This window comes from Strix uralensis, chromosome 22, assembly GCF_047716275.1.
Source record: "Strix uralensis isolate ZFMK-TIS-50842 chromosome 22, bStrUra1, whole genome shotgun sequence".
Lineage (NCBI taxonomy): Eukaryota > Metazoa > Chordata > Aves > Strigiformes > Strigidae > Strix > Strix uralensis.
Window position 1 is genome coordinate 11,521,006 of NC_133993.1, and position 22,200 is coordinate 11,543,205.

Here is a 22,200-nt window from a genome sequence, read left to right on the forward strand (position 1 = left end):
CTTCTTCCCCCACCCGTGTCGCTGGTTCTTCCGCCGCTCGGGCCCGGCGGGTGATCGCGGCCCTCGGCGGGCACCGGGCACCGACCGGGCGGGGCGGGGCCTCGTGGGGGCGGGCCGGGGGGCGGGGTCCCGGCGGGGCGGGTCCCGGCGGGGCGGGGGGCGGGTCCCGGCGCGGGCCGGAAGGCGGCGGCGGCGGTTCCGGTGGCGGCGATGAGCTTCGCGTGGCCCTGGCAGTACAGCTTCCCCCCCTTCTTCACGTGAGCGGCCGGCACCGGGACCGGGACCGGGACCGGGACCGGGACCGGGACCGGGACCGGGGGAGCGGGGAGGGGCCGCGGGGAGCGGAGCGGAGCGGGGCGGGGCGGGGGGGGCGGCGGGACCGGGGGAGCGGGGCCCGGGGCGAGGCCGGGCCGGGTGTGCCGGGTCCCGCCCGGTGCCGGTGCCGGTGCTGAGCGGAGCCCCGCAGGCTGCAGCCCAACGGCGAGACGCGGCAGAAGCAGCTCTCGGCCTGGTGCGCGCTGGCGCTCGCCTACAGCCAGCGGCACCGGCTGCCGGCCATGACGGTGCGGGAGGCCCAGGACAGCCCCCTCTTCGCCAACCGCCGCCTGCAGCGTATCCTTTGGGCGCCGGTGCCCCCCACCCCCCCCCCCGCCTCCGCCGGTCGGTGAGCGCCTCCTTAACCCCCGCCCAGGGAAGCTCCCGCTGGAGTCCATCCAGGTGGTGCTGGAGGAGCTCCGCAAGAACGGTGGGTGCCGCTTGTCCGTCCGTCCGTCCGTCCGTCCCGCCCGCGGCCGGTGCCCGCCCCGCAGCTAGACGGGGGGGCGGGGAGGGCGGGAGCCGCTGGGCAGTGTCGGTCTCGCCGCCGGGAGCCCGTGGGACCCTGCCCCGGGAGCGAACCGTCTGCGGGAGGGCTCGGGGGCTCCGAGGGGGTTCACCGAGCGGGGGGGTGTTGAGGAGGTTGTGAGCGGTCCCGGGGAGGGGCGGGGCAGGTCCCCGGAGCTACCGGTGGGCGTCACGTCCAGCGCGTGTTGCGACGTCTGCGGGCTCGGCCGTTACTGTGGGCTCGTGCTCTGCTTAAATACCTTTTCCCTGTTGATTTTAGGGAACCTGGAGTGGTTGGATAAGAACAAAACCAGTTTTCTGATCATGTGGAGGAGACCCGAAGAATGGGGAAAGCTCATCTATCAGTGGGTGAGAACACAGAGGCTGTCTCGTCCCACGGACTGGGCTCTCTGTCCCCAGAGGACGGGTGGCATTGGCTGCCATTTGTGAACAACACCACTGTAATATTTTTCTTTTGCTTCCTCACTGCTTTTACCTTTCTTCTTCCATTCCTCTCTGTCAGAGAGAAGCGTAGGGGTGTTAACAGCCCTTCACTTGCTGTGAGATGCGGGTTGAGCAGCGGATGCAGTCGCCGCTCCTGCTGGCTGCCCCGTAGTGAGGACGGAGCAGCGCTGCTGCGGTGCCTTCATGGGGCACGAGTCCTTATTGCGAAACACGTGGGCAGGAAGAGCAGAGGGCGGGGAAGGAACCCTCTTGGCTTCCTCAGGTGTCATTTCTTGACTCTCCAGGGCCCTGGAGCGTTTCCAGGGTATTTTTGCTCATCGAGCGCTGTCCACGTTCCATTTCGCTTGCACTGAGATGTACGAGAGGTCGTGCCGAGGGTGTTAAATGACGGGGGTGAGATTTGCTTTACTGCTTTTATGTTTCCAGGTGTCCAAGAATGGCTTAACCAACTCCGTGTTCACGCTGTATGAATTAGCCAGTGGAGATGATACAGAGAACGAAGGTAACGGCACGGGTCACGTTCCGGAGCAGGTTTTCAGAGCACACTTTGATTTGAGCCCGTAAACAGCTGATTGTCAGATTGTAGTTTTGTAGATCAAATATTTTAACGTCGCTCATGCGAGCTCACGCTGATCGCCGCTGGCAAATGCCGCTCTGAAGGTTTTTTACCACTTTGCGTGAGCATCTCCCTCAGTTATCACCGTTTGCATTTTAAGCCCTCCCCAGGGCCCAGCTCGGCCTGGTGCGAGGTGCGGGGGGGTTGGTTCATTCCCGGCTCCTTTGAGGCTGCGGTGACTCGTTGCCCTCTGGTGACCTCCAGGCTTTGCTCCTGGCACAGCAGCGCTCTCGGGAGTCTGTCGGTGCAGCCGTGGCTCTGGATTTGCTGCAGTGTTGTGATGCTGGAGTGTGCAGGGTGCTCCTCGGAGCCCTCTGCTTCGCCGCTGCCAGTCCCTGGGCTTTGTAAGCCTCTTTGTTTCCTGATGTGGTTTTTTCTTCCCCCGTTTGATGGGGGTCTCTGTCCTTCCCTAGAGTTCCACGGCCTAGATGAGACTATGCTGCTCCGTGCCCTGCAAGCCTTGCAGCAAGAGCACAAGGCTGAAATCATCACGCTGGACGATGGCCGAGGCGTCAAGTTCTTCTGATGGAGCCCCCTCCCCTCCGCTCTTCCCTGGCTGCCGGAGCGGCTCTCGCTCTGGAGGTTCGCTCTCCGGGCCTGGTTTCAATCCGTGACTGCGAGCAGCTGCATCCTGGGGATTTCTTGGGGCAAGGAGAATCTGCGAAGCTTTCCAAAGACGTGACTACTTAGAAATATTCAGAGATCCTCTGTCTGTCTTTTCTCCCCGTTGATTGTGTTTGAGAGGCCAAAGCTGCTCTGGGCAGTTCTGAGAGGAACCACCCAGAAGTGAAATAACGGGGCTGCTGCTGTGGCTGCTCCCCGTTCCCACGAAGGCCGCGGAGCAGAGCGGTCCCTTCGCCTGGCTGGTCGCGCCTGGCCTCGAAGGGCCCCTCCTTGCCCACGGCCACCCGTGCGCCGGGGCGCTGCGGTCCCTGCGCGGCCGCGCGGGGTAGAGCAACCACAAGGAACTGGCTGTCGCTGCCGTGCCGTGGTGTGGAAGATCTCCATGGCAGGGTGGTATGTGCTTGCTGCAAAGCAGGCAATGCCACGGGGCCGGGGTGGGTGCCAAGGAACTAATTTGAAGTAATTAAAATGACAGGTATTTGTAGAGCAGCCTGGGTGTTTTCGTCTGTCTCTGTTTTTCCATTAGAAACAAACCAGAGCAGCGTACCAGGGTCCTGCCCTTTGGCCGCGTTTCCTTGCTGCACCGTGAACGCAGCAGTGTGCTGGGGAGAGCGTGGCCCTGCCGAGCCCCCCGCCCGTGGAGGAACAGGCTGCACCAGGGTGTTTTTCCCCACACCAGAGCTGCGGACCCCGTGGGCCCTTGCTGCCTGTCTTCAGGGCAGCGTTTACTGTCATTTTCCACGTGCGATCCACCGAGAGCTGATGGGCTCCTTGCAGGGGTGTTGCTCTGTGCAGCAGCCGCTGGTAGAGGGTATGACAGGTTTAAATTCTTGGTGCTGATAACAAAGTACTCTGCTTGTCAGAAGCCATGGCCCAGGGACAGTCTTTGACCCAGTAAGTCCTTAACCGGTGTCGGGGAGCTGGACGCTGTGCCGGGAGGGTCGCGCTCGCCTTTCCTGTTCGCTGCCTGAGCGCTCGGTGCCGGCTACCGCAGAGGAGTGGTGCTGTGCCAGAGCCAGACCCAGCGTGGTCATTCCCGGGATGCGGCAGAGCCGATGGCGGCTGCTCCCGGGGCGCTTCAGCCGTCTGTCCCCAGCTGGGGCTGCCCTGCCTGCCCTGCCTGCCCTGCCCTCCCTGCCTGCCTGCCCTGCCTGCCCTGCCCGGGGAGGACGGCTGGCACTGGCTCAGCTGCTGACAGCCCTCGTTGACAGCAGGCAATTTTCAGTGTTGACAAGATGCTGGAGTCCAGGCTGAGTTTGCGGGGCTGTGAGATTTCAAAATTTCCCTTTTGTAGTGGGAGCCCATTGGCCTGAGCCCGGCGGGATGTGCTGGCCCGATGTGGGCGCATCGCTCTGGAGCTGCGGCGGGAGGCCGGTGCCCGGGGTTCCCCCTGTGCCGGAATTCCCGTGTGCCAGTGCCAGTGAGATCACTGACACCGGGATAACATCCCCGACCCTTTCCGGAGAGCATCATCCCTGCAAGCACTGAGGCGACGCAGGGGAGCGGCTGGGATGGTGCCCGGCCCCCCCGCCGTGCCGCAGCGGCCCAGGCTGGTTTCCCATGTCCAGCGCCTGTTCTGGCAGCCTGGGCCGAGGCCCCAGCGCCGGGAGGGCTGGGGCAGAGGCTGGACGTGGCAGCCCCCGGGGATGGACACGCCGGGACACAGAGCTGCCTTGGTGCGGCCGTCGCCGGGGAGCGTCTGACGGCGGCCGAGCAAACCCAGCGCCCTGCGGGAGCAAAGGCCGCGCCATGTGCCCGGAGCCCCGCAGTGTGTCCCGGCAGGGGCAGCGCGTGTGTCCCCACAGCTGGCAGGGGCTCTGCCCAAACTGGGGCTCACTGGTCGGACGGGGGTGCCCCCTCTGTGTGCGCAGCCAGAAAAGTCTCTGCGTAGGAATCGTCCGCTACCAGAGTCTGCCCTGGTCTTGTTTCGATGTCTGAGATCTGCCTCTTCCTCCTGCTTCACTCCACCCACATGACTCCTTCCCTCGCTCCTCCTGCTGCTCTCGTACCCCTGCCGCGAGCCGGGTTCCTGTGCCTTTGATCCCCAATAACGAGCCTTGAGCAGCCAGGCCCAGGACATCTGCACTTCTTGCTCTCCACGTGGGTGATGCGACCTCTCAGCGTTGTGTTCCGACTTGCATGTGCTGTATGTAACCTGGCTGTCCTTGAGTGAGTCTGTGTTCTTAATTAAATTTGCTCCCTTCTTAGGAAATGGCTGATGTGACATTAGATAAGCCTAAAACCAGCCTTTTTCTTTCCAAGGCGCTCCTGGCAGCGATTCACTGCTCGTTTTCAGCTTCCTACTTAGTTGCTTACTTAGTGAGGGGAGGAGGAAGAGTACGTTCCCCCTTCAGAATGGACATGGTGTAAAATTCCTTTTTCTGCACCCTCCCAGCCGGTTACGAAAGGTCACATTGAGCCGTTCCTGTGAGGTCCTTGTGGGACCGGCTCCCTGGGCCGGGCACTACAGCAGGGCCGCGGCAGCGCGGTGCTCAGACCCCGCCGGCGATCACTCGGCTGCGGGATGGGGCCTGGGACTGCCACCCTGGGGGGAGCAGGTGCTCCCCGGCTGCTCCCTCTGTGGGGACGGTGCCAGTTTGTAGCTTGTGGTGATGAAAGCGCCTGTTGGCAGGTAGAATGGAGCCTTTTAGCTGTCCTCGGAAACTGGCTTCCTTATCTTTATTCAGTGCTTCGTAGCATTTGATGATGTAATCATGGGACTGGGACGCCAGCGCCAGCCCAGAGACGCTGTGAGGCTGCTCTGGTGTGGAAGCCCTCGGTGCTGGGCAGGGATGGAGGAGATGTAATTGCTCTGCTCAGAGGGAGAGAGCGTGGCAGCCTCCAGCCATGACGTTCCATGAATGGGAACAGTCACGCCTCTTCCCGGCGCTCCAGGCGCAGCCTGAGAGCTGCAGGCGCCGCCGAGCGAAGCGAAGGGCCGGGGAGGTCTGTGTTCAGGCAGGAGCGTGGCAGAAACCCGGCCGGGTGCCTCCCTTGCCTGCTGCCTCTCTGCCTGCACTGCGCTGCCTGCGGCCAGGGACCACCCGCCCCGTCGCTGCAGCAGGGCCGACCCCTTCGCGGGGGGGTTTGGCCTTGGAAAGTTTAAAACCCGACCCCAAACCTCTCCGCGCTCCCAGGCACATCACAGGCAGGGTTCAGGCTCCAGCACCCAGAGGTGCTTTCAAGCCCGGCCACGCAGCCCCCCCGGGGGGCTGGCTGGAAGGTGGCGTGTCTGGGGGGGCTGGCACAGCCCCCTGCCTCCAGCCCGTGGCCACTCTGTGCCCATTGCCACGTCTGGCTACGGTGATTAGGGCCCGCTGGCCAGGGCGAGGCAGAGCTCGAGGGGCTGGTGCTGAGATAAGGCGCTATCGGGCCGCACACACTCGGATCCTGCTGTTCAGGGAAGGGAAAACGCCGAGAGGGTTTTTATTTAATGTGGCTGGTTAGGAGCAAGAGTTTGTTGCAGTTTGATTAATTCATATGTCGGGATAAACTTGCAGGCGGGTTACTTACATCTGTAACTCTGGGCTAAGGAAATCCTCCACGGTTATCTGCCTGGGGTTAAGGCCACAGCTGAGGTTTGGGTGACATCTCTGACCTGAGCTCTTGTGCGTTAGGGCAAGGAGGGAGGATGCAGGAGGAGGCTGGGCGCTCGGGGGGCTGACGCCAACCATGGAACAAGCCCCGGGTCGCTGCGGAGCCCTCCTCGGCTCTGACCCTTCCCGGGACGGGCTCCCCGTGCCTCGCAGCCCGAGCTGCGCATCCCCCATCGCGGCAGACTCCTGCGTTTGGACCCGTCCTGGCACCTCCGTGATCCTGCCCCGAGCTCTGGGATCAGAACGGACAATTCCTGGCAGGACTTGCTGGAGCAAGGAGCTGAGCAGGGCTTTGATTCATGATCTAATCCTGAGGAGAGCGATTACACAGTCCCTGTTCTCCTTCTGGCAGCCAAATGCAAGTGAGAAATGGGTTACGTTGCCAGATTGCAGCGGTTCCTCAAAGCGGAGGGCTGGCGCTGGCACCCGCAGCCCAGAAATGTCACCCTGATAATGGCCAGGGAGCTGCCGTGGGCAGGACGGTGGAGCAGGAACCTTCTGATTTCAGGCCAAGCTGGCTCCAGCTTGGCGTCCCGGGCCAGGTCAGGAGGGGACCCGTACCCCTGCCCGAGCTGCCTGCCCCTGCCAAGCTTGCGGTGTGGGACGGCATCTGGGGGGGCAGTCGGGGAACGTCTTGGGCCATTTACCAGGGAGATGGGGGGGCAGCAGTCAGAGCAAACTTCACCCCTAATTTCCTCTCCCATCTGCAGGGGCCTCACCAGGACTGGGACACTCCTCTGCTCCTCTGGGATCTTCTGAGGCATCTCGTTTCACGATGAAAACACTTGATAAGGGGACATGAGCCTACCAGGGACCAAGCCGAGATCCCTGCCTGGCTCCGTGTCTCTCGCTGGAGAGCTGGGGCTCCCTGCCAGCCTGGGCCTTGTCCCCGTGCCTGGGCAGCGCAGGGGCCCTGTCAGGGACCCGTGAGCCATGCTGCTGCTCGGAGCTGTGTGGGCTTGTTCTCCCTGCCCAGCTCGGCGCTGGCCGCCCTTGGGCCCCGTCGTGGACAGGCCGGGCCCGTCCTGCGGCTGCCCTGCTCCGTGCTGTGCGGGGAGGGTGGGCAGCTGGGGCTGGGTTTCTCTCTTTGGGCTTCCCAGGCTGGGGACAGCCGGGCTGGACACGCCTGGAGCACGCGCCTGTCCCGGTGCGGTGGGAGCTCCCCCCACCCAGCGCCCTTTCCCCCTGAGGACGGATCTGTTGGCCTGTTTAATTTCAGCTTTTAATTTCGGAAGCCGTCAGCCGGTGCTGGCCGGTGCTGGGATCGATCCCCGCAGGCCCCGCCGCTGCCTCGGCTGCCAGATTCGCCTGTTCCGGCAGCTGCAGGATGAGACGCGGCGCTGCCAGTCCTGCGGATCAGGCTGAGGGTTTTCAGCTGGGAAGGACTGAAATCTCCACCTCTGCTGGAGGCTGTAGTCGGGACAGGATAAAAATAAAAGCAATCACTTCTTAAGCAGCGAGGTTTTTAAACCTGACATATGCTACGTGAGTAAAAGCTGCAGCCTCGTGTCCTGTGAGAGGCTCCAGAGGAGAGGCAGAGGCTGCGGGGGCCTGAAGGATGGGCGGCTCTTTGCAGGCCTCCTCCTGCCCCCCGAGCTGGGACAGTGATCGCCCGGCTCCTGGGCGGGCTCCTGACCCTGTGCAGCCTGTGCGGTGCTCAAGGAGAGAGTTCCACAGGAGCAGGAAAGCCCAAGAGATGCAGCGTCAGAGGCAGCTATGAGGGGAGCAGGATGCCCCCCTTTCTGGCACTGGATCTGGTGGGGCAGGGTCTGTCCGAAGGAAGCAGCTGGTTGGCAGAGTCAAGTCAAACCATGTCACATCTCACAGCACGAGAGTCCCACGCCAGGGCCAGCGCGAGCACCGCATCCACGGGCCCGTCTGTCCCGGACTTTTGTCTCTGGCCACTGTGGACACCCAGTGCTCCGGCCGAGGGGGGTCAGTGCTGAACACCCGTCCCTCAGTGGTGGTTGTTCCCCCAGGATGGGGAGGACGGGGTCACTGCTCCCTGCTCACCAGCCCGTGCTGCGGGCGAGCGGCTCTCCCCGGGGAGACGCTGGTCAAAGGCCTTCCCGGGGAGGTGGTACCGGGCCCCCCCGTGAGCTGGAGAGCGGGGCTGGACAAGCGGGGTCGTGGGGGGGAGCAGCGCCTGCCTGCGCGGGGGGTCAGCACTGCGACATGCAGCCTCGCCAGGGCTGCTCCAGGAGCAACGTTTCGTCAAATGCTTCTCCCTCCTCCCGCCGGACAGTGGGTTCGTGGGGCCGCAGCAGCCCCGGATCGCCCGGCGTGCCCCGGACGCGGCTGCGCTCCGTGTCGATCCTCTCCTTCATGTTTCCGGTATCGTTGAGTAGAAACAATCTGTCCTTAGGGAAAAGAAATTAGCGCCGGCCTCGATCACTTTGTTTTGCGTAAACAGCCTCACCGGGGAGAACAGCCTCCTCCTTTAACCTGGCCAGACAAGAAGCTCTTGTCCCGGCCCTTGGCTCGCGCAGGGCTGACACGTTCGTATCCTCCTACTTGCGTGACCCCAATTTCAGGGTTTCAGACCGCGGTAAACCCGGTGGGGAACGGGGATGCCCCCCCCCGCAGCCCGGGGAGTGGGACGGGGCTTCTCCCGGGCGCGCTGCCCCGCAGCCCCGAGTCAGAAGCTCCCAGGGAATGTCCGGACCAGGAGCTTCCCCGCGGCTCCGCTTGGGCTGCGTCACCTCGCCGGGGGCTTCGGCCACCGCGGCCCCGAGGCCCGAGGCCCCTCGGGGGCAGGGAGGGCTCGGAGCCCCCGGCCCCGGAGCTGCGGGTGGGAGCTGGGCGGCGACCCCCGCCTAGGGCCAGGGGGGAGGGTGCCCGCCGCATCCCGGGGCCCGGTGGCGGGGCCGGTGGCGCAGCGCAGGCGGGGGGCGGCGGCCGCGCGGGGGCGGGCCCGGGCGGGGCGGGGGAGGTGCCGCCGGGCGGGGCCGGGGCCGGTGCCGGTACCCGGGGCCGGGGCTCGGCGGTCGCTCCTGGCTGTGGGGCCGCGGCGGCACCGGGTGCGACGCTGCGCGGGAGCGGCCGCCCGGGCCGGGCTGAGCCGGTGCTGGCGGCTGAGCCCGGCGGAGCCATGTCCCAGCCCGAGGCGGAGCGGGCGGGCGGCGGCTCCGCGCCGGAGCCGGAGCCGGAGCCGGGGCCGGGGCTGGGGCTCCCCGGGCGGGCCCCGCACCGCAGCCGCGGCCGGCGGCCCTCGGGGCGCGACTCCCGCCGCGCCTCCTCCCGCTTCAACCGGCGGAGCTCGGCCGAGCTGGAGCTGCTGGGCTACCCGGCGCCGGGCGGGGGGCGCGGGGGGTCGCCGCCGCCGGTCGCCGCCGGTCGCCGGGAGCCGGAGGAGACGGAGAGCGAGGAGGTGGAGACGCGCGCGGTCGCCACCTCCCCCGACGGCCGGTTCCTCAAGTTCGACATCGAGATCGGCCGCGGCTCCTTCAAGACCGTCTACAAGGGGCTGGACACGGAGACCACGGTGGAGGTGGCCTGGTGCGAGCTCCAGGTACGGCCGCCCGCGCCTCTGCCCCTGCCCGCGCCCTGCCTGTCCCCACAGACCCCCGCCCCGGGGGAGGGGGCGTCGGCAGGGGCAGTTGGACCCTTCTCCGTCCAGTTTCCCTGGCGTGGGCAGCCGCCCCCCGGCCCTGAGCCCTCTGCCCGCCACTGCCTGCCCGGGCTGCCGTGCGGGAGCCGCGGGGCATCTCCGCTGGGCCGGGGCCCGTCCCGGAGCGCGCAGGGACCCGAGATCCCCCGTTTCTGCCAGGCACGTCGGCGGGGCAGGGCAGGGCAGGGCAGGGTGCCTGCAGCCGGGCTGGGGCTCCCCTCGCCTCCCCGCACTGCGCCTGTCGCTGCCGGTGCCCTGGCACCGTGCGGGTCTCTCGGCCTGGGCCCAGGCTCCTGCTCAGCGCTGCAGCTCCCGGCCCTCCTGCCCAACACGTGCTGTTTTCCATCTGCCTTCCCGCTGCCCGCACCACGGAACGCACCGGGGTGCCCGCGCTCCCGGTGCCAGTCCCCGCTCCAGAGGTTCACGGGTGGATCCGGGCCCGGCTGCCGGTGCCGAGCGCCACGCTGCTTTCTAACCCCCCCCAGCTCGCAGCTTTCCCTCGGGAAGGGGAGCAAGGGCAGGGGTGCTCTGTCCTGTGCCGGCCTCCGCACGCGCGCCTGCACCGGTGCTGGAGCTGGAGCTGGCTCCAGGGTTTGCTCCGACAGCCCTCGGCGTGCGCGGGGGCACGTGCCAGCTGCGAGCCTGGGGCTGGGCGTCACTCGGGAGCAGGGTACGGCGCGACCTTGGGGCGCTCCGGCTGCTTGTCCTTGGCTGAAGCCGTGTCTGCGGGCACCTGCGTGTGGTTTCTGCGATGCTGCCAGGGGCTCTCTGCTGGGAGCATCTGGACCTGTGGTTTTCCAGGTCTCTGAGCAGTGTCCCCGTCTCCCCTCTGCTGCCTCGCTCCTCTGTCCCCTTCGCTGCTCTGCGGCCTGGCAGCGGGATGCCAGCAGCGGGACGCTGGGGGCAGCGGTGGAAGTGTTGGCTCCATGACACCATCTCCTGCTCGTTGCTTTTGACGGCCCCAATCCCGTCCGTGGAGGCGCGCAGGGAGAGCCGTGCCGTGGGGCTCCCTTCTCTCCTTGGAGCCCCTGGGGAGGGGCTTCCGTGAAGTCCAAAGTCTCCCAACAGGCTCCTGACCCTCGGGTGGCTGCTGTGGCTGGAAGGTCCAAGTCCTTGTTTACACAGAAAAACGTGTCTTGCGAGTTTGTTGTCTTGTTCCTAAAACCATGGTGTGGCTGTAGGTGGCTGCCCGGGCTGGGTCCTTGGGGTGGCTGCAGCCCGTCAGCACAAGAGATCCTGAGATAGCGGTGGGTGATTTCTGGAGGAGCTGACTGTGGCCTCTTAGCGAGGAAGGTGAGGTCTGGGCCTCCGCCTGCCTTCGTGGGTTGCACAATTGCTTCAGCTGGCTGCCGAGAGCTGGCTCAGCGCTCTCTCCCTCCCTCCTGCAGCCCCATGGCTCCATCCAAACACTCCTGAGCTCTCCTGGAGTCCCGCATCCCTTCGGGAAGTGCCAGCCTGCGCTGGCAGGGGAGGGCTCTCCTTGGCCAGCCCGGGTCCGTGAGTCAGCCATGCCCGGTGCTTCCCGCCCGGCTGGCTCCGCATCCCTCCCTGCGGGTCCCAGCCCCTCCTTGCCGACGTGCCCCAGCTCCCCTGCGCTGGCACCCGGCACGCGTAGCGGGGCTGGCAGCACGGCTCGCTGCCTGCCCTCCTGCCCGTCCCCGTAACCGGGCTGCGCTGCCCTGCGGGGCCCCTGTCCCCTCCCCGGCGGTGTTGGAGCAGCTCCCGTGTGTCTGCTGGGGCTGGATGTGGCCCCCGGTGCCCATCCTACAGCCCGGGTCAGGGGGTCTGTTTGGCAAAGAGCTGGCCGCGGTCTGGCAGCGGTGCAGGCAGGGCGTGCCTGCGGCTGCGCGGGCAGCTCTGGTGTCTTGCGAGGTGGCTGCCGGGGGAACGAGGCTGCACCGTCCCAGGTGGAGGAAGGGGAGTTGGGAAGCAAAACCGCTCCTGCGCCTCGAGTCCCGCAGGCACCGGCCGGGCCCGCTGCCTGCCCGGCGAGCCTGCGGGCCAGTGCGGCTGGAGCTGCGGGAGCCGCTCGCTTGGCCCGTGGGAGTTGGCCCTCGAGGGCTGGCGGGCACGGGCAGCCCCGGCCCCACTCCTGTCCCGCGCAGCCCTGGCAGCCCCCGTATCTCTCCCCCCCAGACCTCTCCCTCCCCCACCCAGTGTTCGGCTCCATCCGACTGCCCTTTATCCAGTGTCTCTTGTCCCAAAATCCACGTCCCATGAGGGGCTGAAAGCACAGAAGCAGACTTTTAAAAGTTTGTTTTTTTCAGCAATCATGCAAAGAATCAGACACTGTGACACAAATACGGGATTTGGAACCGCAAATAAAAATGGTTGTGGTTCTGCCCTTTTAAAAATAGCTTTGTCCCGTGTCTTTCACAGTTCTCCTTTTATTGCCTTTCAATTCTAAATGAATACCTAACCTCAGCCCTGACCTGTTCCGCTCCGGGAGCCTCGTCCAGCTGCTGTGATGGCTCCTGATCCCAAATCGCAGCTCTCTGTGCCCTCCCCCTCCCCGGTGCCTGGCGACCTGGAGGCTGTTTTTGCCTGTCCCCTGCCTTCCTGTGGGACCCCTCTGGGGACCTGCCCGTCCCCATCCCCCAGTGCCGCTGCCCCCCAGTCCTGAACGCAGCGTCTGTCTTTGCCTCCTGCCTGTGTCCCGCAGCCCCTCCGTGACCTGTTTGTGCTTTCCAGCTTTAGCCTGGGGACTATTTCTGTTGATAGGTGCCGCGGGCAGCAGGGAAGGAGGAAGCAGGGAGGAAACCGGAGGCCCGGAGTGGGATGGAGCTGTAAATACCTGGCTCTGAGCGGTTTTCCTGTGGGTGCCCTGGGCTCCCTGCAGGTGGGAGCAGCCTGGGCAGGGGGTGCTGCTGTGCCTCCCCCAGCACCTGTGCCGGGGTCGGACAGGTACCCTCGGCCAGCTGCCCCGGGGGCTTTCTTCCCAAATTCCTGCATCTTCGCAAAATCCTGTCCGTGGCATGCCGGGCCCTCCTGCCTGCGCTGTGCCTGGGAGTCGTGCTGCGGCTGAGCCTGGCGAGGCCCTGGGGCAGCACCCGGGACCCAGCCCCACACGGGAGCTCTGTCTGTCCAGGACATGAACTGAGGAGATTTGGGGGGATTTGCTCAGTGGGGGTCCCGCGGGCTCAGGCGCTGGGTGGTCTCTGGTGCGTGAGTAGCCCCTTCCTGGGTGCGACTCTCGGCACACGGGGCTTCCGCAGGCCGCCGGGATCCCCCACCCGGGGCATCACAGAGGCAGGGCCCTGCGGGGGCTGCGGGAGCGGGAGAGCCCTGCAGGGCTGTGGACTCTGCGCCGAGCGCCGACGCTTCCTTGCACTGGGGAGAGCCTCCCGCCGCAGAGGCGAGAGCCATCCTTGGCCACCGTGCCCGGCCCTGCCTCCTCCCGTGCTGGGCCTGGCTCCCATTGCTGGCCGTGCCGGGCTCGCCGGCAGCCAGCTCCCGGCTCGTGGGATGGGGCTGGATCTCTGCCAGCCAGCTCCTCACCCGGCACCGTGCCGCCAGCCCCAGCGTCCTCCTCTGCCCTGCGCGAGGTGCTGCTGGGGAAGGACACGGTGTCCCTGTGTGCTGCGCGGGGCGGCAGGGCTCTGCTGCTTGCCCTGCCTGCCCTGCCCGCCCTGCCCTCCCCGGTGCCCCGTCCCTGGGTGAGCAGCTCCTCTGGCCAGGCTGGGGCCGGACTGGGCTCCGCTCCCCACTGCCAGCGCTCGGTGGGGCGAGTGCTGGGGCGTTCGGCCACGGGACCGGCTGCTGCTTCAGTCCTGTGCGAGGAGCTGCCGGGCGAGCCCAGCCCAGCTTGTCTCCCCCAGGCCTTGCTCCAGGGAGAGGTGGCCTCATGCCAGGGGTTCTGCCTGGGGTTGGGGGTGGCATGGTTGGGGTAGCGCTGGCACAACTGCCTCAAGCTGTGTCCCCTCCCGCTGAACTGGGAGAGCCGTGGCCACTCGTGACTCCCTCCCTGCCCCTGTTCGTAGCCTGTGTCAGCTTCCCCCATGCCCTTGCAGGTTTGCGGGGTGCAATGAAGCCTCTGGTCTCCTTGGTGGGGAGTGGGGGGCCAGGGGGCCTGCAGGCGGCCGTGGCGCTGGGCAGGGCAGCTGCTGTGCCGCTCAGGGGCTTCGGTTGCTGTTTTCCTCCCCAGTATGAAAGGTCCCATTCATCCCGCTGCAGCAGGGCTCAGGTTCTCATCTGGGCTGAGCCGGGTCCCTGAGCGTGTGTTAAAAGCAGAGGGGATTATGGAGCGGCTCCAGCCTGGCCGTGGGGCCGGCTGTGATGCAATGAAAATATTACGAAAGCTGCCCAGGCTGATGGCTGGCGGCCGCCGGCCAAGGAGCCGAGCTCGGCTCTGGCAGTGGGAGCGCGGTGGCCGCCTGTGGCAGCTCCAGTTTCCTCAGCCCGCGAGCGTGGGCTGGACGGGGGTCCGGGCTGGGGGCCCTCAGGCTCTGCGGCGGCTGGGCCCTTCGGGATCCCAGGCCGTGGTGGAGTCGTCGCTGCTCCTCTCCTGCTCCTGCCCAGGGCAGGACCTGGCCGGCTCCCCCCTCTGTGCGCTCCGCGGCTCTGTCCCTCAAGGACGAGGGGTCCGCGTCCTCCCCGCTGGCCCCAGCCCCAGCCCCAGCTCCGCTCAGTGCCCGTGTCAGCGCTCGGCTTCGATTTCCACTTTAATTAACTTGAGCAGGAGGAACATGGAAAAACCTGGGCTGGAGCCTCCCCTGACCGCTTTCCCCAACAAAGGCCTCATTGAGGCTGGCCCGGCACCCTGCCACGCTGGTGCCTGGCTCTGGGAGCTGCTGGTGCCCCGGCGGGGGCCAGGGCTGTCCTGGGGGGCAGAGGGGCCGCAGCCGGCGGGTCTGCATGGGGCACGCTGACGGGCAGCGGCCGCTGCAGTCCCTGTGCGTCCCCTTGGCGGGGTGACCGCAGGCTGGGTCTCCCCATCCTGCGGTGGGGTGCTGGGCACCGGCTGGGGGCTCAGAGCGATGAGAGTGGGGACAGGCAGCCCCGGCACGGGGCAGCTTTTGTGTCAGGGAAGCCCATGGGCTTCTCGACGCGCCGTCTGTCATGGGAGACCTTGGCCACCCCTCCCCAAACCAGGGGAGAGCGGTGCCATGCAGAGCAGCGCCGTGGAGGGCTGGGGTGTGGGGACCGGCTGGGTGGGCTGGGACCGTGGTCGGGGATGGCCCCAGCCCTGCATGAGCCCCTGCACTGGGGGACAGCAGGTCTGACCCCAGCCCTGCACTGGGGCCACAGCAGCCCACGCTGCCCCGTACGTAGGGACGAGGACGTGAGGGTCTCTTGTAAGCCAGGGCATCCCCCTGCGCTCGCAGGGCACCCCGCGTGCCCCCCTCACCTCCCCACCGGCTCCTGCAGATGCGGAAGCTGTCGAAGACGGAGCGGCAGCGGTTCAGCGAGGAGGTGGAGATGCTGAAGGGGCTGCAGCATCCCAACATCGTCCGCTTCTATGACTCCTGGAAGTCGTCCGTCAAAGGCCAGATCTGCATCGTGCTGGTCACTGAGCTCATGACGTCCGGCACCCTGAAAACGTGAGCAGGGACCACCAGGTCGGGGAGGGGAGGGGAGGGACGGGTCTGCACCCCATCGCTGGGCACCTGATGTGGGCGTTTGGGTGGGGACGACAGGCCGTGGTGGGCTCAGGTGGGATCTGGGCAGATGACGGGGCAGGGCTGGGAGCTGGACACAGAAATCGGGGGTTGCTGCTGGATGTTTGGAGACCCAGGAGCTTCTCTGGCACCATCCTGCGTGGGGACAGTGTGGCCTGGGAACCCCGGAGCTGTGAAGGGCGGCAGCACTGGCCACTCGCCCCGGCTGGCTCCCGACTCCTCCTGGGCTGCGTTTTCTGTGCTGCCTCTGCAGGGCCCAGCTGGGGAGGGGACCGCGAGCCCCTGGCTCCAGGGTGCTCTTTGCCGCTCGCCCTGCGCGGGCTCCTGCATCCAGGCAGGCTCAGTGCGGCGGCGGGACGGGGGTGGGATGGGACTGGGGTGGGGGCTGAGCCCCGTGGGTCCCCGGCAGCTATCTGAAGCGGTTCAAGGAGATGAAGCTGAAGGTGCTGCAGCGCTGGAGCCGGCAGATCCTCAAGGGGCTGCATTTCCTGCACACCCGCTCGCCCCCCATCATCCACCGTGACCTCAAGTGCGACAACATCTTCATCACGGGCCCCACCGGCTCGGTCAAGATCGGGGACCTGGGCCTGGCCACGCTCAAGCGAGCCTCCTTCGCCAAGAGCGTCATAGGTGGGTCCCGAGGCGGCGCCGGGCTTGCGGCCACCCCGCGGCTGCATTGGTGCCCTGGGGGTGCTGAGCGCTGCTGCCGCCTCCAGGCACCCCCGAGTTCATGGCGCCGGAGATGTACGAGGAGAAGTACGACGAGGCGGTGGACGTCTACGCCTTCGGGATGTGCATGCTGGAGATGGCCACCTCGGAGTACCCCTACTCCGAGTGCCAGAACGCTGCCCAGATCTACCGCAAAGTCACCTCGGTGAGCGGCCCCGGCCCCTGGCGATGCTGCTGGCGGGTGCCGCGGGCACAGGAGCCGGGCTGAGGGGGCTGGGGGGGTGCGGTCAGATGGAGCCTCGCTGCTCCCTGAAGTGTGTCACCATGTAGGTTGTGCAAACAGCTACAAATAATCTGGGCGGTGGGAGGGCGCCGTGCCGGGGCACAGGGCTGTGGGGGGTGCAGGGGCTGCAGCTCAGCCAAACCCCACGTTCCTCTCCCCGAGCCAGGCACTGCCAGTGTGTTAATGGGGTGGAACGGGAGCGGGTCTGCTCGGCCACCCCCTGCCTGGGGCACGGTGGCTGCCCCAGCGAGTCCTGACCAGCTCCTGCCTGCTCCTGCCTGCTGGGGTGGAAACGCGGAGCCCCGGGGTGTCCTGGCCCCGGCTGCCCATGCAGCCATGTGTGGCCGCAGGAGCCGTTGCTGGGCTGGTGGAGGCCCAGGCGGGGAGCCCAGTCCCCACATGTCCCCCGCTGCCGGTGGGGCTGTGCCTGGGGCACCGGGGGCTGTTGGGCCGCAGCTGCCGGCAGCGCCGTGCCCCTGCAGAGCCTGGGCTCAGCCCCGGGCCCTGGAAACCCGGTACTGTGGCAGGGTCTGGCGCAGGAGGTGCTGACACCCGTTGCTCCCAGGGCCTGAAGCCCAGCAGCTTCTACAAGGTGAAGGTGCCGGAGCTGAAGGAGATCATCGAGGGCTGCATCCGCATGGACAAGAATGAGAGGTGGGGGGCAGTGGGGGCCTGGGTGGCAGAGCCCCCCAGCCCCTGGCCCTGCGCTGAGCTGCGCTCCCCGCAGGTACACCATCCAGGACCTGCTGGAGCACTCCTTCTTCCAGGAGGACACGGGGGTGCACGTGGAGCTGGCAGAGGAGGATGATGGCGTCAAGTCTGGGCTCAAGCTCTGGCTGCGCATGGACGACACGAAGAAGCTGCACGGCAAGTACAAGGACAACAATGCCATCGAGTTCCTCTTCGAGCTCTACAAGGATGTGGCGGAGGAGGTGGCCCAGGAGATGGTGGGTGCAGGGACGGAGGGACCCTGGGCACCACGGGGTTCCTGCGATCTGACGTGACGAGCACCCTCCTGCGCAGGTGGTCCTGGGCTTTGTCTGCGAGGCCGACTACAAGCTGGTGGCCAAGGCAGTGCGGGACCGCGTGGTCGCCATCAAGCGCAAGCGGGAGAAGCTGAAGCGTGCCCAGGACGTGCTGTCGCCTGCGGAGCCGGAGCGGCCGCCGGGCGTCCTGCGGCTGATGGAGGAGCTCAAGGCCCCGCTGCCGCCTGGCGCCGCCGCGCCTGCCCCCGCCACCCCTGGCTCCGGGGACTCCGTCTTCAGCAGCACCTTCCCCCCGGAGCCCGAGGAGCCCGAGGCCGACCAGCACCAGCACTTCGCCTACCGGCACACCAGCTACTCCTCGGCCACCTGTGCGTGGGCACCAGGCAGAGGACGGCAGGGGGGACAGTGGGGTGACCTGGGGTGGGAGCCGGGTGGGGGGGGGTCCGGGGAGGGGTCCCTCCCCCCCTCCCACCCTGCCCTTCACCCAGCCCCACAGCCGTTTCCCAGGGGCGCAGGCCAGGGAGGGGGCTCGCTCTGGCCCTGCTCACGCAAGCGCTCCTCTGCAGCTGACTGTGAGACAGACGGCTACCTGAGCTCCTCCGGCTTCCTGGACTCCCCAGACCTGGCCCATCGCAGCTTCTCAGCAGGGGACCCCGCCAGCCCACCGCCCGCCCGCCCCATGCGCTGCTTCCCCACGGTGAGTGAGGCCCTCTGGGGCTGGGGCTCCGGGCGGCCGCGGCGCCAGCTCATGCCGTCCTCTCCCCGCAGAGCATCGCGGTGCAGCTGCCCACGGAGCTCCTGCCCCATGCCAGCGGCTTCTCCTCCCCCGTGGACAGGTGAGGCCACGGGGGCCGGGCAGGGGCTGGACAGGGAGTGTGGGAACGGCCGTGCTGATGCTCTGGCTCCCCACAGCTACGCCTCAGACGTGGCGTCCGGCATGAGCGATGGCTGCGAGGGGCTCTCGGCCGGCGAGCGCAGCACCAAGCTGCCGCCCAAGCGAGCCTCGGGGAAGCTGCTGCGGCGCCGAGCCCGGTCCAGGCTGCGCATCACCAACGTGGGTGTCGTGGGTGCCAGGCGGGTGGGCGCTCCCTGGGTGGGAGCTCCCCGGGCTGAGCCCACCCTGTCGCCCACAGATCTCCGACAAGAATGACCGAGTGGTGGAGTGCCAGCTGCAGACCTACAACAACAAGATGGTGACCTTCAAGTTCGACCTGGATGGGGACAACCCCGAGGAAATCGCAGCCGTCATGGTGAGCGCGGGCAGGGGCGAGGGCGGGGGCTGCGTGGCCGCGCCAGGTGCTGACCGACCCCTCCACCCCCAGGTCCACAACGAGTTCATCCTCAAGTCGGAGCGGGACGGCTTCGTCCACCGCATCCGGGACATCATCCACCGCGTGGAGACCCTGCTCCGCAAGGACGGGCGCAGCGTCGCTGAGCTGCCCGAGAGCCCCGAGGCCGAGCGCGGCGTGGGCAGCCCCGTGAGTGCCCAGCCCGGCCCCGCCAGCGCTGGGGCAGCCGCTGAGCGCAGCTGGAGGTGCTGCCTGGCCCCGGGGAGCCCAGCGGGGAGGGGGCTGGGGTGCAGAGTCCTCGCCCGCTCCTGTGGTGGGTCGTGGTGATCCCCCGCCCGGTGCTCCCGTCCCTGCAGGCAGTGGGGCTGGGATGGGGGCCAGTGGGGGCTTGGCCCAACCTGTCTGGGGCCTCTGCCCCCGCGCTGGGCTCAGCTGTGTCCCCCTCGGCAGGCGGACCTGCAGCTGCAGGAGCTGTCGCGCTCCATCTCCTCGTCCTCACTCAGCGGTACGTCCCTGCCCCTCTGCGGGCCCTTCCTGTCCCCCCAGCCCTGAGCAGGGGTCCCGCGGGGTCTGTCCTGCCCCAGCTAAGTGCCCGCTGTCACCCCTGTGCCACAGACCTGGGCTGCACCAGTCCCAGCCTCTCGGTCCAGTCCCCCGTCCTGCCATCGCTGAGCAGCTCCCCGTCAGAGAACGACCTCGCCAGCCCCATGGAGCCGCCGGCAGCCCCGGCCGGTGAGCTGCGGCCGACACTGCTGGGCTCCCCCGCAGGTACTGGCCCTGGCACGTCCATCCCGCTGGGGCTGCGACTGCCTGGGGCAGGAGGAGGGGGCCCGTGGGGGCCAGGCACCACTCCTGATGCTCCGCTCTCCACAGGCTCTGCGCAGACCTGGCCCCTCGTCTCGATGGCTCCTTCCTGGCTGACGGCATCGCCAGGGTTCCCACAGACCCCCCCAGGCACCCCAGGGGGGCCTGTCCCACCGGCCCTGCCTCAAGCCCTCATGTTCCCCACGTCCCCTGTCCCCAGCGAGCCCAGCAGCCCCCTGAGCCCCCCTGTGACCAGCACGCCCTGGTCCCCCACCGCCCCCCTCCTGTCCCTGGCCAATGTCTTCTCCTTGGCAGTGATGAGCGTGGCCCACACACTGCTGCCTGCCGTCTCCTCCATCGCCAGCTCGGGGGGGCACCTCTACCCCCCGCTGCTGCCACGGCCCCAGAGCCTTGTCCTGGGGCCCCCACGCTTTGTCTACCCTGACCCCACCAGCATGGCCAAGCCAGCCCCGGCCTGCGGTGGGACCCTGGAGTCAGCAGGGGGTGATGGCCCCATTGCCGGGGGGCCCATCCCATTCCCTCCGCTGGCACCACCAGCCCCACCGTGCCCCGCAGGCAGTGAGGCCATGGGGAGTCCCCTGCCACCGTTGAGCACGTCCACACCGGGGAGCCCGGAGGGCAGCATGGTGAGTGTGGGGGTCGTGGGGGCTCCCTGTGGCCACTCGAGGTGGGGCTCAGCACTGGGGGGGCCGGGTTGTCGCTGTGGATGATGGCCTGAGATGGGACAGGGAGCTCCCCAGGGTGCGGGGAGGAGAGTGAACCGTGGGTCCTGGGGCGTGGGAGCAGCAGTGGGGGGGGACAGGAGACGTGGGGGGACGCGGGGGGGTGGCTGACGGCTCTCGGTTGCCTGCAGGTGCTGCCCAGCTCCCCCAGGCCCAGCCACCCGCTCATCATCTCGGAGTCACCAGCCCCCGGCACGCCCAAGGCCCGGCTTTCGCCCATCAACGAAGGTGGGGTGGGGAGGGGCCGAGGCTGCGCCGCACGGCCGTGCCTGTGCCGAGGGCTCCCCGCCAGCCCCTGTGCCCTGAACCCCACCAACTGGCCCCTGTCCCCAGCAGAAGCCAAGCCCCAGATCCTGGGCCGGTTCCAGGTGACGCCGACCAAGGACCCGGCTGCGACCCCGCCAGGGCCGGGCAGCAGCGAGGGCGAGCAGCAGGATGCAGAGCCGGTGGCGAGCGGCTCCCCCCTGCCCGCGGCCCCCAACACGGGGCGCAGCTCAAGCAGCGACTCGGGCTCGGTGCTGGAGACGGCAGAGCCGGACCCCGAGGCTGATGAGGCGCTGGTCAAGGAGGGCACGGCGGCAGCGGAGAGCGACCGGGAGGGCCCCGGGGAGGAGGGCGCGGAGAGTGTCCCACAGGCGGTGCTGAGCCAGGTCTGGCTGAGCTACTCCCGCAGCCTCTCCTACCTGAGCAGCGACGACACCGAGAGCGAGGACGAGGAGATCTGGGAGGAGCTGCAGAACCTGCGCCAGAAGTGAGCGGCCCCGCAGCGCGAGGGGGAGCGGGGCGGGGGGCTCCCCGCGGGCTGGGGGACGATGCCCCCTCCCTGGTGGCACGTGGCGCGGCTGCCAGCCCCCGTCTCCTCCCCAGGCACCTGGCCGAGGTGCAGCTGCTGCAGAGCGCCCAGAAGAAGGAGATCGAGGAGCTGTACCTGCGCATGGGGAAACAGCCACCGCTGGGCATCGTCTCCCCCGCCGCCATGCTCTCCAGTCGCCAGCGACGCCTCTCCAAGGGCAGCTTCAACCCCTCCCGCCGCAACAGCCTCCAGCGTCTGGAGCTGGCGCAGCCCCCAGGTGCCGGCCCCCGCCGCCCCAGCTTCCCCCGGGCGCCCCTGCGGGCTGCAGCGCCCAGGGCTGGGGGGGGTGTCGGGTCTGTGCCCCCGCTCAGGGCCGGTCTGTCCCAGCAGGCATCATGCGCCGCAACTCGCTGAGCGGCAGCAGCACGGGCTCGCAGGAGCAGCGGCTGGGCAAGGGGGTGACCTTCGCCGACGACTTCGGCCGGATGGTAAGGGGGGCGGGGGGGGCTGGTCCCGCTGCCGGTGGCCCCACGCTGTGCCCGGTGGACCGCCACTCACCGCTGCTTCTCTCCTCAGTAGCCAGCTGGCCAGGAGTGACTCCATGAACTACCTCAACCAAGTGCCTGCTGCCCCGGGGGCGGGCGAGAGCCCCTGCGCCTCCTGGGAGGGCAGCGCCGGCCCTGGGGGCAGCCAGTGCCCTCCGGCCCCCGCCTCGGCCCCTGCGCCCGTTGGCCACGCGCCCACAGCTGGGTCCCTGCTGCCTCTGTATCAGAGCGAGGGCAGGCCCGTCCCCTGCTTGGCCTCCCGTCTCCCCCCTCCCTGTGCCCCTCCGGCCCCCTCCCACCGTTCCCAGCCCGTTCGCTCAAGCCCCGGCCCCGCTGCGGGACCCGTGCAAGGCGCCGCCGTCCTTCAGGGCTTCGCTCCGAGCTGAACCCCTGCACGCAGAACCGGGCCCCGCCGGCGCCCTGGCCCAAGCAGAACAGCCTGCCCCCCCACCCCCGTCCCCACTGTCCTCCAGCCCCGCTCCCGGTGTGGGGGAGCGTGGGGCCTGAGCCCACGCCCTGGGGCTGCCCCGCTCACGGCACCCCCTGCTCATCCTGCGCAGCTGAGAACGAGCTGGTCGGGAGCAGGAAGCAGCTTCCCTCGGCCCCGTAAGGCGACGGAGCTGGTGCACCAGGAACGCGGCGGGTGCGCTCTGTTACAGACCGATGTCTGGAAAGTGTTTTCATAAATATGAATTAAATACAAATGGGATCTGCCTGTGTCTGGTCTGGTGGGAATT

At 67.8% G+C, this 22,200-nt stretch overlaps 2 protein-coding genes and 1 long non-coding RNA gene across 3 annotated transcripts; all 3 read left to right on the forward strand.

Moving 5' to 3' along the window:
* The first annotated feature begins 163 nt into the window (after nucleotides 1-163).
* VPS25 (vacuolar protein sorting 25 homolog) lies at nucleotides 164-3,016 on the forward strand. The gene is made up of 6 exons (XM_074891919.1): nucleotides 164-257; nucleotides 467-612; nucleotides 692-745; nucleotides 1,103-1,191; nucleotides 1,714-1,789; nucleotides 2,317-3,016. The coding sequence occupies exons 1-6, from the start codon at nucleotides 211-213 to the stop codon at nucleotides 2,427-2,429; spliced, it is 525 nt and encodes a 174-aa protein (XP_074748020.1). The 5' UTR covers nucleotides 164-210; the 3' UTR covers nucleotides 2,430-3,016.
* A 2,817-nt stretch (nucleotides 3,017-5,833) lies between these two features.
* LOC141953382 (uncharacterized) lies at nucleotides 5,834-7,576 on the forward strand. Its single transcript, XR_012631911.1, has 2 exons — nucleotides 5,834-6,665; nucleotides 6,834-7,576. It is a non-coding gene; the product is annotated as an uncharacterized LOC141953382 (long non-coding RNA).
* A 1,526-nt stretch (nucleotides 7,577-9,102) lies between these two features.
* Nucleotides 9,103-22,172, forward strand: WNK4 (WNK lysine deficient protein kinase 4). Its single transcript, XM_074892317.1, has 20 exons — nucleotides 9,103-9,634; nucleotides 15,101-15,273; nucleotides 15,761-15,981; nucleotides 16,068-16,225; nucleotides 16,869-16,957; nucleotides 17,031-17,250; nucleotides 17,327-17,657; nucleotides 17,856-17,986; nucleotides 18,058-18,125; nucleotides 18,202-18,343; nucleotides 18,423-18,539; nucleotides 18,612-18,767; nucleotides 19,029-19,083; nucleotides 19,194-19,346; nucleotides 19,452-20,029; nucleotides 20,257-20,353; nucleotides 20,462-20,876; nucleotides 20,993-21,195; nucleotides 21,309-21,406; nucleotides 21,498-22,172. The coding sequence occupies exons 1-20, from the start codon at nucleotides 9,215-9,217 to the stop codon at nucleotides 21,513-21,515; spliced, it is 3,843 nt and encodes a 1,280-aa protein (XP_074748418.1). The 5' UTR covers nucleotides 9,103-9,214; the 3' UTR covers nucleotides 21,516-22,172.
* Nucleotides 22,173-22,200: the final 28 nt, after the last annotated feature.